This window comes from Bradysia coprophila, unplaced genomic scaffold, assembly GCF_014529535.1.
Source record: "Bradysia coprophila strain Holo2 unplaced genomic scaffold, BU_Bcop_v1 contig_151, whole genome shotgun sequence".
Taxonomy (NCBI): Eukaryota; Metazoa; Arthropoda; class Insecta; order Diptera; family Sciaridae; genus Bradysia; species Bradysia coprophila.
In genome coordinates, this window is record NW_023503423.1 from 9630387 (window position 1) to 9643712 (window position 13326).

Here is a 13326-nt window from a genome sequence, read left to right on the forward strand (position 1 = left end):
GAAAATCTTATTTAAATGAAACGGTGTCGTCCATCAAACGTTTAATGTTTCGCCACAAAACAATACCTACATCGACATTCCTTACACTGAGCCAGGAATCCTGACCTGCTACTTTAATCCTCAAACCAACTAATAAATTCCAGGTTGATTCAACACAAAAAAAATTTTTCTCTAAATTTCCAGAGACTATCCGAACGTGCTTTCGATGGACTAAACAATCTCCGAACACTAAATCTGAAAAATAATAAACTGGAGACGTTGGAAAGTGGTGTATTTACCGGTGCACCTGCAGTCACTTCATTGTATTTGGACAACAATTTGCTTGATACCTTGACCTACAGCAATGTATTGCCGCTTATGGATAACTTAGTCAACCACACCAGCATTCTATCATTGTCCGGTGAGTTGTACACCGTTATACACGTACTTAAGTTCATTGGTAGGCATTTTAGGTGTGAAGTGTGTACTTCAGACGGGAAAATTATTAGTGCGAAGAAGGTGATAGAACTATAATTGGTATTGGGGCGGTGATAAATGTGACTTGTGTTATATCGTTAAGTTGTTTGTCACTTGAATGTAATTATGAAACGTTCTTTCCCTTTCATTGACATATAATAGCCATCAATTACTTTTGTCGAGTATTATTATATGTTCGTATATTAAGTTCGTACACCGCACAAACATGCCATTCATTCCACATATTCATTTTAAATCCAGACGGTCTTATTCAAATTCACGTCTTTTATAGTTCATTCCATCAGCGCGAACTTGTATGTATAGAAAATACAGCGAGCTGTTCATATTTCCTATACCCATTATACTAATATATTCTCATTTCCATGCAATACATTTTCTGTGTACCTAACTTTTCCATTGAATATTTGATAAGGTTAATGTTGACGTTGATATAGAATTTCGATTATATTAAAAGCTTCCGTTGCACTTGGCTTTCATCAAATATGCCGAACGATCTTCAGTATATTACATTTTCAGAGGTTAGACGAATATGTTGAATACAGTTGTTTCCCTGTAATAACATTTCTGGTCACAACCTTGGTTTGAAGATCTTCAAATATATTCGATTAATTAACTTCAAGAAATGTTTCGATGGAAATTCGATTTAATAACTGAGAGGGATTCTTTTGAAAGACAGCCTACCGAAATCGGACTCATTTTTCAGTGGACTTTTTTATATGTGCCTAGAAAGGACTTCGACCGTAGAACCCAAAACCACTTTCAAAAAAATTCTTCGAAGCTTTTGTGACTGGTGAAAGGTGATCAAAAACCGAAAACTTGCACTTTTCTTACCAAAATTTCTCCGGGTACACGAGCCGTACAGGGTCGTGTGGGGTGTCATTAGAAAGGTAATCACATGTACTATTGAGCCGAATAGAGACTCATTGGTTTTAAAATTAATCCACATTAAAATATGTGCAGTTGAAGTTTTCAACCGAAAACTTGCACTTTTCTTACCAATATTTCTCCAGTTACACGAGCCGTACATGGTGGTGTGGGGTATCATTTGAAAGGTAATTTTATGTGCTTCTGGGCCAAATATGGTCTTATGGGGGTTTGAAAGCATCTACGATCAAATATGAGAAGTTGAAATGTTTAAGTGCCCATATTTCATCGTAGATGCATCCAAACCCAATAAGACCCTATTTGGCCCAAAAGCACATAAAATTACCTTTCAAATGATACACCACACCACCATGTACGGCTCGTGTAACTGGAGAAATATTGGTAAGGAAAGTGCAAGTTTTCTGTTGAAAACTTCAACTGCACATATTTTAATGTGGATTAATTTTAAAACCAATGAGTCTCCTTCTGAGGGTCGAAGTCCTTTCTAGGTACCTATAAAAAGTTCCACTAGAAAACACGCCCGATTTCGGTAGGCTGTTTTTCAAAAGAATCCCTCAAGGGTTTGTTACGAGGTGCATGTAATTGCGACTTTTAGTTAAGTTCAAATCAACGAAGTACAGGGGTCTTATACGTTTATACAACTACGTTTTAGCACGTCGTGGATGTGAAATCAACGTTGGAAAAGTTTGCCTGGTTCATCTGTTCGCACTCAACTTGTGTTAAACTCAACTGTCATCTATAATTAATGTTTTTCCCTGTACAGTCAGAGGCAGTGAAATTTCAGCATCAATGTTCATCTGATCCGAACATTAAATCAAAACCGTATAAAGATGTATAAACAGTCTTGAATGTTTGTGTGGATCAGCTAAAAAAAACAGCTGAAGCAAATTCATGATGAAATTTCACTGCCTCTGACTGTAATGTCAAAGGGACGACCGTAATATTTTCAGTTCTCTAACAAAATGGCCACCAGGTGCCATATTGGATTTTAGTAAGAATAAAATTACTCTGTAAAAATGATACTAACAGAGTTGCTGCTAAGGGCGAAGTTATTGGTAATCCCATTTAGGGATCGTTCATAAATTGCGTAGCGCCCAATTGTCAATTTGCTTGACCCCCATCCATCTGACACAAAATGAGACTTTCCAAAACTATCTATGGGCTGTTAGAACCCCTCCTTCATATTGTGTTACGTTTATGAATGGTCCCTTTAAGGAATCTATTGAATTCGTACGGGGCTGTCAACCTTGCTGTCAGCAATCTAAATGACATTTGCGGTGATTGCGTCTCAATTTTATCTTTATTTTTTATATACTTCAGTAGTTGTCTGGTGTATAGTTGCGAAAAGCATAGTTCCACAAATTGATTTGCGTAGCACACGTATTACATACGTATAAATCTATTTTGTGTACGGGACATAATATAAGTGCCAAGACGTCTGAAATGAGTAAATTTTGCGGCTTATGATTTGTCTGCCGTCTTACAGCAAACGTTTCGCATGCAAGTTCTATTGTTAAAGATGTTTCCACAAATCGTCGTGCTTTATGTAAACAGAAGAATTAAGAATTTTTTTGTGGTTGGAACAACTGCAGAGCTAAAGCTAAGTATTAGGTGAATGAAATCGCATTTCTGAACAAGGATGACTCGACGCAATTTCAAAGAATTTTCCAATTTTGCTTGTTGTATAATGCGGCAATAAAACTTTGAAGTCATCTACTTATCGAATTATGTTACGTATCTGCAGTGAGGGACGACTTCGGAGGACTCGATCGACACAATTCGGATTTTATATGGTGTTGAAGAAATAGATTTTTATTTGGTTGTGAATTTAGAATCTAAATTTTAGATAGCTCAGACCATGGTGCTTTATGCACACGAGATATCTATTTATGGCTGTGTGCACTGTACAAGAACTATGTGAGGGTTATTTGGACAACCAACAACCACCCACATTTTTTCCCTACAAATTCATTTGATGGAACATTTATTTATTAATTATAATCTGTTAACCGTACCCACCGCAATACCACATAAATTTCGACTGAATAAAACCATGACTCGAATGTCGGTCGAATTCATTTTATCATTTTCCAAAATTGTTAATTTCAACTTAACTCCACTTTATTCAACTGAAATCATAAATTCATATCTACCTCATTATGTGGTTGGAAATGGGTAGATTGATTTTCATTCATTATTTTTCAGTTGTGGATGAAACCAGTTGCAAAAGTTCACGGATTCCACGAGATGTTGAAATCCCCAAAGAATTTGGTTTAGTCAAATATAATAAGCTTACGCGGAGAAATTTCTGAAGAAAAAAAAATCTGTATTAAACAAGAGGGACGTTCGCAATTCAGTGTTGTCAGACAGGGCTCTAACTCGAGAAGCATGCATTTTTGGAAAATATCTTTATAATCTGTTACCCGTTTAGGAGGTATTTGGGCGTCGGTCATACGTATGTATGGAACTCTGAATTGCGGATGTAATTTATGATGTCCTCCAATGCTAATTTATCAGAAGTAAAAATCTACGAAAAGTCTCTACCCTTAGGTTGGAAATGGTGCTAAAACAGACAACTTGTAAATTCAGAATTTGACGACCAACTGTTGGCGCCACAACTCTTGTCAATTGTATAGAATCAAACGTTAATTCAACCTGTATTTCGATCGGGCCAATCGGCTCGAGCAACTGAAGTGACAGGTCAGCGTCAATTCGAATAAGTTCATTTAAAGAAGTTTCTTATTGTAATTCATAGTAAAATCGTTTAGTTATAAGTGTTGAGCATACGTGAATGTTGAAGGCCCTGGTATCATTTGTTGTGGTAAAAATGTGCACATTTTCGCATCTGTGTGACAGGTGGTTCTCATTATCGTAAATTTGTTCATTTAGACTTCCATGCACCTGAATCTTTGATCTAAGCTCCATCCAGGGAAAAGCTGAGCATGCAATAGTGCTGAGGTAAAACGTTTAAACAAATTGTAATTTACTAGCCGGCTAATTCGTTCGAACAATTGAGTCTTAGATTGAGGTTAGGAGCCACGTTTAAAACGTATGTATGTCTTAACTCGCGGAGCGGCTAAATAGAGATAGCAAAGTAAGACCAAATTTGTTATTTAATTAGTTCGCCGCCTGATTTTTTGTATTTAATTGGAATAACAGGTTTATTAAAGCATCACATCAATGATAATTTAGAAAATTTTGTTTGACTTCTCACTATAAGTAGTCAACTACGATCAAATCCAAAATCGCATCAGATTCTGAACAGAATCGCAGCTGATTCTGAACAGAATCGCAGCTGTATCTTAACAGAATCGCAGCTGATTATGAACGGAATCCCAGCTGATTCTGAACGGAATCGCAGCTGATTCTGAACAGAATCGTAGCTGATTCTTCACAGAATCGGTTTTGAACAGAATCGCATCTGATTCCATTACACTTTAAAACCGATTGCAAATTCCTCTGACCTACAAATTAGCGTTGTATCTTGAAAAGAAATACAATAAGATCTCAATTCGTTCATTTTTATTTCAATCAACTTCAAAAGTGCAATTTTTATTTTGGCTGTTTAGATTTGGCATCCCGGAATCTGCGGAAAGCGGCAACGACTTCCTTTCTTGCCTCAATGTCATCAAAGTCTTTCTCTTTACGCATTCCCTTGAAATGGGCGAAATCCTGACATTTTGCTAGACCCCAAATGTCAGCCCTTCCAAGTGAATGCGTTAAACTTTTCCTGTACAGCTTCTATACAGAATCAATAAAAAGTTCGATTTCGTATTAGATTGATTACAGAGATAGATCGTCGGAAGCATAAAACACTTCTCCTCGCATAAGCAAGAATAAGAATAAATAATCGGAAAGTTGTGCAAGAAAAACAGGTTTTGCCCTTTTTTGTGAAGACAGGAGTAATGTTTTCTTGCAGTTAGTGAATGAAAGCACACAACGAATTTAAGCGGATACACGCAAGCGAATACAAATATTTGAAAGGGTTTTTGACTTATTTAAAATAAAATTGTTCCATGCTAGGAGCAGTGTTATAGCACGCCAAAGTAAAACGATGAAATGTTACCTATAAGACAGGACAATACGTAGCTTTCATTAAATACGTTTCCCACCTCGAATCGAATGTTTGGAATGAAATTTTTGTCAAAGGTCTGCAGGATACATTTTTTGATAAATTTCTTCAAGTCTTTCAAATTGATGGCAAGGTACGATAGCTTCTGCGGAGAATTAGAGATTTTGACCAAATCTGAATGACTTTAACTCAACGATAAGTTTGTTACCATAGATGTAAATGATTTTCGATTTGAAAGAAGTTTGTCCCAGTCATAAAACGCTCCTTCTGATACAGGAACACGTTCGTGTGGTTCTCGTCGGTCATTCAAATCATGGCTCTACGAAAAAAGCTCTTGAAATAAGTTATAAAACAACAGGCACATAACAGACTTTCACGTTCAGGTTTGCGGCGTTGTCAAAATTTGAAGGCACATCACTAGCGACCTAACAAGCTTTAACCTTCGAAGTCGGTTCTGAGACCTAACCAGAACCAGGCATAGATAAATCAACCCTGAGGCCGATATGTCCGATTTCGACTATGCCCGTTTTCGAACGAAGTAATCGTACGAAATATAAGTAAATTTGTGGCATTGTGCTTAAGCCTTCAGCGACCGTCAATGCAATAAAAATTGCTTACAAAATCTCCCCAGCATAATGCGTTATAGGCTCATAAATCTTTGAAAGTAATCGGTGTATGTTTAATATTATAGAGGAAAGTATGGTGTGCTTTCATAAAACATATAACCAAACAATACATCTTGCAATTTCCTTTTCCCTTTAATAAAAATATTTGCATATTTCTAATCAACTAGCTGAAAGGGTTGTTATTTATTATGGTTTTTACTCAAATGGACTTAGACCACCTTCGTGTTCAGCCTGTTTAGTGCGGTTAAACATATTTGTATTCAATACCACACAGAAGCATTTCAATAGAAAATGAAACTAAATTTTAAATTAGCGTGTATGCCTGTATTAGCGTGTATACTTCATAGTATGCCAGTATGCCTATGGAATGTAAGATATGGCTAGTATGGTAGACGGGCCAGGAAATTCTCTTACGTTTTTTTTATTTTTCCCTTTCAAATTATTACAATTTTTCTTTTCTAATTTCCCGTTTTCGATTGCATGCAATGTGAATGAAAGATTGGAAAACTTCATAAGACGTAATGATTGAATGGAATGTAAAAAAAAATGAATAAAATTCATTGCACTTCATCAATTTTTCTGAGATCTTGATAAGTTCAAAGGGGAAAAAAAGCTTTGCATTTTTCAAAAGTGTGTTCGTGATGCCTTATCCAATATAGCGTACACATTCTTGTAATTCCAACAAATATAATCGGAAAACTTTGAACGTTTTATATCAGAAAATGTAACTTTTTATTGTGCTACAATTATTAAAAGATTTTTATGTGCAGAATAAGCACCAGCTGAATATCAACAGCAGATCTACTAACACACACTTCTTGTATTAACAATCAACACACGTTCTTAACGATGTGTTTACTTCAATCATACGTGTTATGTGCGCGCATTGATGACGTTCACGTAGAAATATACCCTGCGTGTAGGTTGATTTTGAATTGTTTACAATACAAAGTGTTTTTGTTTGTACACCAGCTGATATTTAGCTGGTGTGCTTATTCTGCACATACAAATTTTTTAATAATTGTAGTCCAATGCATTCATAAAAATCTTTGGTCAGTCAGTCGTTTAAGTTCAGCCAGTCAGTCGTTTAAGTTCAGTCAGTCAGTCGTTTAAGTTTAGTACAAGTAGAGTGAAGGGGGTTGTAAAGACGAAATCTCAATCAATTATGGTCATTGGTCGGAACTGCTTTAGGTACCAGAAGTAAGGGATTTGTATGGACTAATTTCCATTCCACATTAATGGATGAATAGTCTCCGCCTTTCATCCGTTGTTGCAAAAAGCTGAAAAGTTGTTCAGTTTTCCATTATAGAACTTACGAAATCACGTAGAATTAACAATAATTCTTTTATATAATCAGTAACTTCTGGCCAAACATTCCTCCGCCGATATGAATGTGTGAAAAATGTATTTATTCCTTTATTATTTATCAGCGGTCAAAGAAAAAACCAAAGAAGATTGAAAAATTAAAAAGAAAAAGAAGAAAAAAGAACGAAAAGCGAAGCAACAAAAACAGAATAAGGAAAACTTTAAAACTCAGTAAGTTCTGTAATTTGCAAATGAATAGTTCTCAGGTATCTCGACGGAACGAACACCGCTGCGAAATGCGCCCCTAGACACTGATCGGTCGATCGGTCAGTTCGATGTCTATTAATTTGCAAAAAAAACTGAAGAGGTAGGTTGACGAACAGTTATGTTGATCGCGATTCATATGACGGCAGTCTGAAGGTGCTGTCGCGTCGTACAGTTCGTCTAAAGGCATAAAGTATGAATTGCTTTTGTATGGACTCGATCTCGTGCATTTTCGTGGTACAGTGTGGTAGCCAAACGGTGCTGGCATATTCTGAATACGACCCTACATGAGCGCAGTATATACTTTTTAAAGCTTTGACGGAATGGAATTCGTAGCAAATTCGTTTCAAAAAGCCGAGCATTGCTGATGCTTTGCTTTTTCTGTGTTCTATATGAATTGAAAAGTCCAACTTAGTGTCGAGCATTACACCCAAATCTCGCATCAAAAATACACGAAGCAAGATCTTTCGTGTGATAAACAAGACTAAATATGTGTGCGAATAGTCTTTTTCGAGGTCTTTTTACAGTATTTTGGCTACTCGCACTCGGTAATAATGTTCTAAATTCTAATAATTAGAATTAGAATATTCTAATAATGTTTACAATTCGTTCGCCAGTTCGACGTGTGTATCTATCTTTTTCATAATTATTTAATGTGCCTCTTCATCTTCATTTCCATCTTCTTCGAATTTTCTTAAAGATTAATTTAATATATTAATAGCGCTTCGAACATAAAATAAGTCCCAAGGGATTTCTAGTATTAATGCAACAGGTTAATCCCAACAACAAAACTAAATATATTTTTTTTAATGATGCTTGTTCCCGGGGTCGTGTAATACCGTTCCCATATATATACATATCTGATGCTATAACCGTTCACGAGATAGAAAATGTAGATTAAAGTATTAAATACTAACCTGGAACATTACTCTTGATTTACGAAATAAAAAGTTCTATTAACTCTCAATTGGTTATCCAATTGTCGATAGAGAAAAAATGGCTTTGTCTGGTATAGGTATACATACCGTTGTTTTATTGTTGATGCTAAAGCCACTTGTCGCAATGAAAATATTGAAAATTCGTATAAAAATTCCGTCGATTGTGCTTTAAAGTGCACTTGACGATTGCTCTTGTTGAATTTCGAATTATTTGGAAAGTCAGGAAGTTTGTAGGAAATTAAGCAAATCCACTTTCTATGGCCGAATAAACTGAACTCATAAAAACCGATTATGAAAAATGAAAACTTTTGGTCGGGATTTATCTTGAAAATTTATTAGCTGGACCAACGGCTCTGTATATTAATACATATATTAATATAGGCCCGGATATTGTTGATCTGATTATGTATTTTCATCCATACCATCCTGTTATTGAGCTATCGCAGATTTTGTATTAACAATAGAATTTGTCTGGTGCATAGAACCGGTTGTTGTTCAACTTAAGCCGTTCGCTTGACACAAGGACTCTATAATCCGATTCGTTGCGCTTATTGAAACTTCATTCTTTTATTCATCCGTTCCAGGAAATACCTTTGTTTGTGACTGCCGCTTGAACTGGATGTACGATCTACGCAACCGCACCAAAAACATCGATTTACGCCGTTCCCTCGACAAAATGGTCTGTTCATTGGACAAATCGCAATACGACCCAAGCAAGCATACTCGCTCCAATAACAAATACAACTTCAATCACCGCAACTACAATGACGATTCGGACAACTATGAAAATGAACTGGGCCCCTTCGACGATCTACAGAAATCAATTGATGGAAATGCTATGATTGAATTGCGTAACATTAACGTTGAACATTTGCCGTGCACTGAAGACCTGAGTGATCCGACTGAATTGCCGTTGTCACGAGAATCGATTGGCATGGATTTGAGCTGGTTGTCTGGCGCAGGAACTTGTGATTTTGGATTATGGGTTAGTATTGTCGGACTTACGGTTTGCTTATTGGTCGCGTAAATATATAAACGCGGTTTAACATAGCACTGAACCAACCACTAGGACCGAATTTTCAAGATGAGTCTACTCGACGCAACTCTCAAAATTTGTCATTAGGTTTGTAAGGATTGTATTGCGTCGCAATTTTATAAATGACAAGTAGCCGGTTTTCTGTTTAAAAAAAATCTGTTCTAGTGCTTGGTGCAGCAATGAAAGTAAATAGATAGGTATGGCCAAACGTTCAAATTTGTTCTAGCCGGAGCACATACGGATTTGCATGACGCCACCTCAAACGAACTCATTTCTAGTGGAAATTTGCACTAGAAATGAGTTCGTTTGAGGTGGCGTCATGCAAATCCGTATGTGCTCCGACTTGTATGGACTGGCCATACCTACTTATCTACTTTCATTGTGGTGCAGTGCTTTGCGTTGAGCATTTCCAAAATGAAAAATTGACGAAAAACGAACGAAATTGAATAACTGACGCGGAATCTTTATTTTGGACAAAGTTTCAATCATCTGATTCAGTTGAACTTTGTTTGTCTTTTTAATGAAAGGTTGAAGAGCATATCATGACATGACATACAAAACCTATGCACACATACAATACAATACCGGGTTCAGCTGATTCAATCATTTAAGCTCCGTTCAAAATATAAATCGATAAGTGACACTGCTGTGGGATGTATAAGTTCCATCGATTTCAATCCAATTCATTCTATAACAGGTCTATTGATATTCCATGTCGGAATGAATTGGATCAAATCATAGTACTGTTGCTTGAGAGTGCTATGAATAAATACATTTTCGATAGAACTTATCTAACACCACAACAGTGTTGGTTTTTTTTTTTTTTTATTTAGTTTGTCGCGATGTCTCACGAAAATTGTTTAATATTTTTTGCAATTATTGTGAGACTGTACGCAAAATTATTATTCCAAAGGGAGGGGAAGGGGGGTTTTAAGATTGAAATTTTTCCAGGGTATTTTTAATCGCCGTAAAACATTCTGAACAAAAGAAAACTCTTTAAAATGTAGACAGTTCAGCCGTTAAAATTGAAATATTAAACAGGGGTGGTGAGAAAGATTCAGTTTTTCGATCATTGCAATAATTTTAATTGCTCTGCCAGCTTATTATTTAGCAATAAATTTACGTCGTCAACTTGTAAGAGCATTGATGTTTGTTGATAATACATTTGGGCCCCGTAAAATGTTCGGCGGCTGTCTGTTTCGAGTAAAAATTTATTTATTTTTTCAAATAAGTATTTTACGTCGATTAATAATAACTTATGGAAAGATTCCCAATTAATAGTACATTACGTCCTTGTTTGGAGTTTTTTATTTTGCCGATAGGGAGCCGAAGGCGAGGGCTATAATCCTTCGTGGCAAAATAACAATCTCCAAACCATTACATAAAGTACTTTACTTGCGAGGCCCTGCGAAAATGAAAATTATCGCAAGTGTCAAGGGTGTGCCCCTTGCGAAAATTTCATTTTCGCAGACTGCGGCAAGAAAAGTTATTTAGTTGATTATATGCACACATTATTTAAGCTTACGTATATACCAGCAGATCGCGAATACGATTAAAATTTTCACCGGAAACATTTTGCCGATCAGTCAAAATGATCGCGATAAAAAATGAAAAAAAAAATGAAGTCAGCGATTTGATGGATTTTTAATTTCACTGTGCACACGTTGTGGACGATCAATCATTAGCTAGGTTATTATTACATTCATATTTTTAAAAAAATTGAAAGACATACACTCACACAAACAAACACTCATACTCCATCACAAAACCACCCATTAATACATTCACAATGAATAATATCAATTAATGTGCACCCATTTTATTGAATAGTGTTCCGAATTTTTCTTAAAAATTAATTGGACAAATGAATGGTTGCTTTTTACAGAATTATTCGGAATAAAATGAGTTTGAAAAATGTTGTGAAACCAAAAAAAAATATTAAGAATTTATTGAAACATCTCTCAAAGATGCGAATATTGCTATAAGGATATATATTATAAATGGCTTACACTATTTTCGTAATGTTTAATGAATTAATATTAAACGGAATATTGATGTAAGATGTTAAGAAAAAAAAAACTAAAAATTAGAACAGGAAAAAAAATAAATTAAAAAAAAACCAGTAGATGGCACTCTAAAAAAACATATAGTTATCGTTAATGGGGAATAAATGGCTTAGTTTTATAAATGTAACGATTAAGTATTTCTGCGACCAATTGGTATGAAATCGGAAAGTTAATTAATTAATTAATTAAAAAAAGAATTCAACTAAATTTAAGACTATTGTGTAAATAGCAATGAAAACGCGTTTTAAAAAAAATTGACAAATTTTTTGTAGTTATTAACGAAATGAGCTTGTGATAGCTTGATAAATATTGATAAAATTGAAGTGAAAAATGAAAAGAAAAATATTTTTATTACACCATTTATTATCGTAAAGGAATTAAGTCATCAGTATCCGCCGACATCTACCATGTTGGAAGTTTTTAGTGATATTTTTTGATCGAAAATCAATTTCATTTTGTGAAGAAAAGAAAAGAAAATAAACAAAAACGTGCAATGCCGGGACTAAATAAATTCATTCGACAAAAAGCTAGTAGCGAAAGTTCATCGATTCTTCTAAACTTTTGTTCAACAATTTGGCAAAGTTTTGTCGTGGTAAGTCTTAACCCATATAATACTTTCGCAGTTTCACAATTCGATTACATCAAAAAAAAAAAAAAATTGCAATGAAATGGACTATTTACAATGACTATATATGGACATTTCGAGAGTCTGTAACATAATTTATACTGAGAGAACATAGTCATCGAAGTGAAGTTGTAAGGCGTACCCACATAGTCTTAATTCAAGCTGTAAATGCGCCTCAGAATTTCGAATGAATGACTGGGTGAACAAATAGAACGAGAAATAATTGTGAACTCTTCCTTTTACACGAGAGCAGACTTGATTCAAAGCTGCTTTAGTTAAGCCCTTCTCACGTTTAAATTTTAGGCGTGATTACAGCGTGAATTGGAGTCACTGTAAACTGACAAGATAATTATTTGAGCGAGCTCAGTTAGAATTTCTCTAGAACATGTATCCATTGAAATGGGAGGTGATGAATGCCGATGAACCATTTGTTTATGTTCCGACATAAATAGTTCACTCAAAAATTCATTCGACAAATGAACAAACCGACGCTCACTGTTTTTGTTTTATATTGAAATTCGAAATTTCGCGCTCAAAGAGGCTCTGAAAGTGGTCCTTATCTAGATAGATTTAACCTAATGTTTATGATTATTAAGTATTGTGCAAATGAACTTCCGTAGAAAAATTCGTTCATCGACATTCCTCACCTTCTATACTTCCATGTGTGCATCATTGAATATCATGAATTTCTGAAAAGTTAGCAGACATCTGGTCATTCAATTTTTAATTGATTGTGTGTGTGCAGTGCAGTATGAGCTAATTTCTTTCCATCCCATTCAGACGCTCAAAATAAGGAAGTTTTCGATCGTTGACATAAAGTTTATGACGGAATAAGACATCATTTAACAGTAATAGTAAATAATGTTCTAACTAAACAATCCCAGTATTCTAGTTAGGGTATTGAAGGTTGTAAGCAAATAACATGATTTTTACTTCCTTTGATTTCAAATTTCCATTAACAAATTGCAAACTCTAATAATGGGTGAAAATTTCGAATCACTTCGTTCTCCTCTCAATTGCACTACACAATTA

At 35.2% G+C, this 13326-nt stretch overlaps 1 protein-coding gene across 2 annotated transcripts in view; it reads left to right on the forward strand.

Moving 5' to 3' along the window:
* LOC119074935 (connectin) overlaps nt 1-9806 on the forward strand; it is a 109963-nt gene extending 100157 nt beyond the window's left edge. Inside the window, exons 5-7 of one of the 2 annotated variants that reach the window (XM_037181327.1) lie at nt 184-400; nt 9152-9552; nt 9619-9806. In XM_037181327.1, the coding sequence (XP_037037222.1) occupies nt 184-400; nt 9152-9552; nt 9619-9624 (624 nt within the window). In that variant the 3' untranslated portion in view covers nt 9625-9806. Of the gene's footprint in view, nt 1-183; nt 401-9151 lie in introns of both variants that reach the window. The other variant, XM_037181326.1, reaches the window with a different exon arrangement.
* The last annotated feature ends 3520 nt before the right edge of the window (nt 9807-13326 follow it).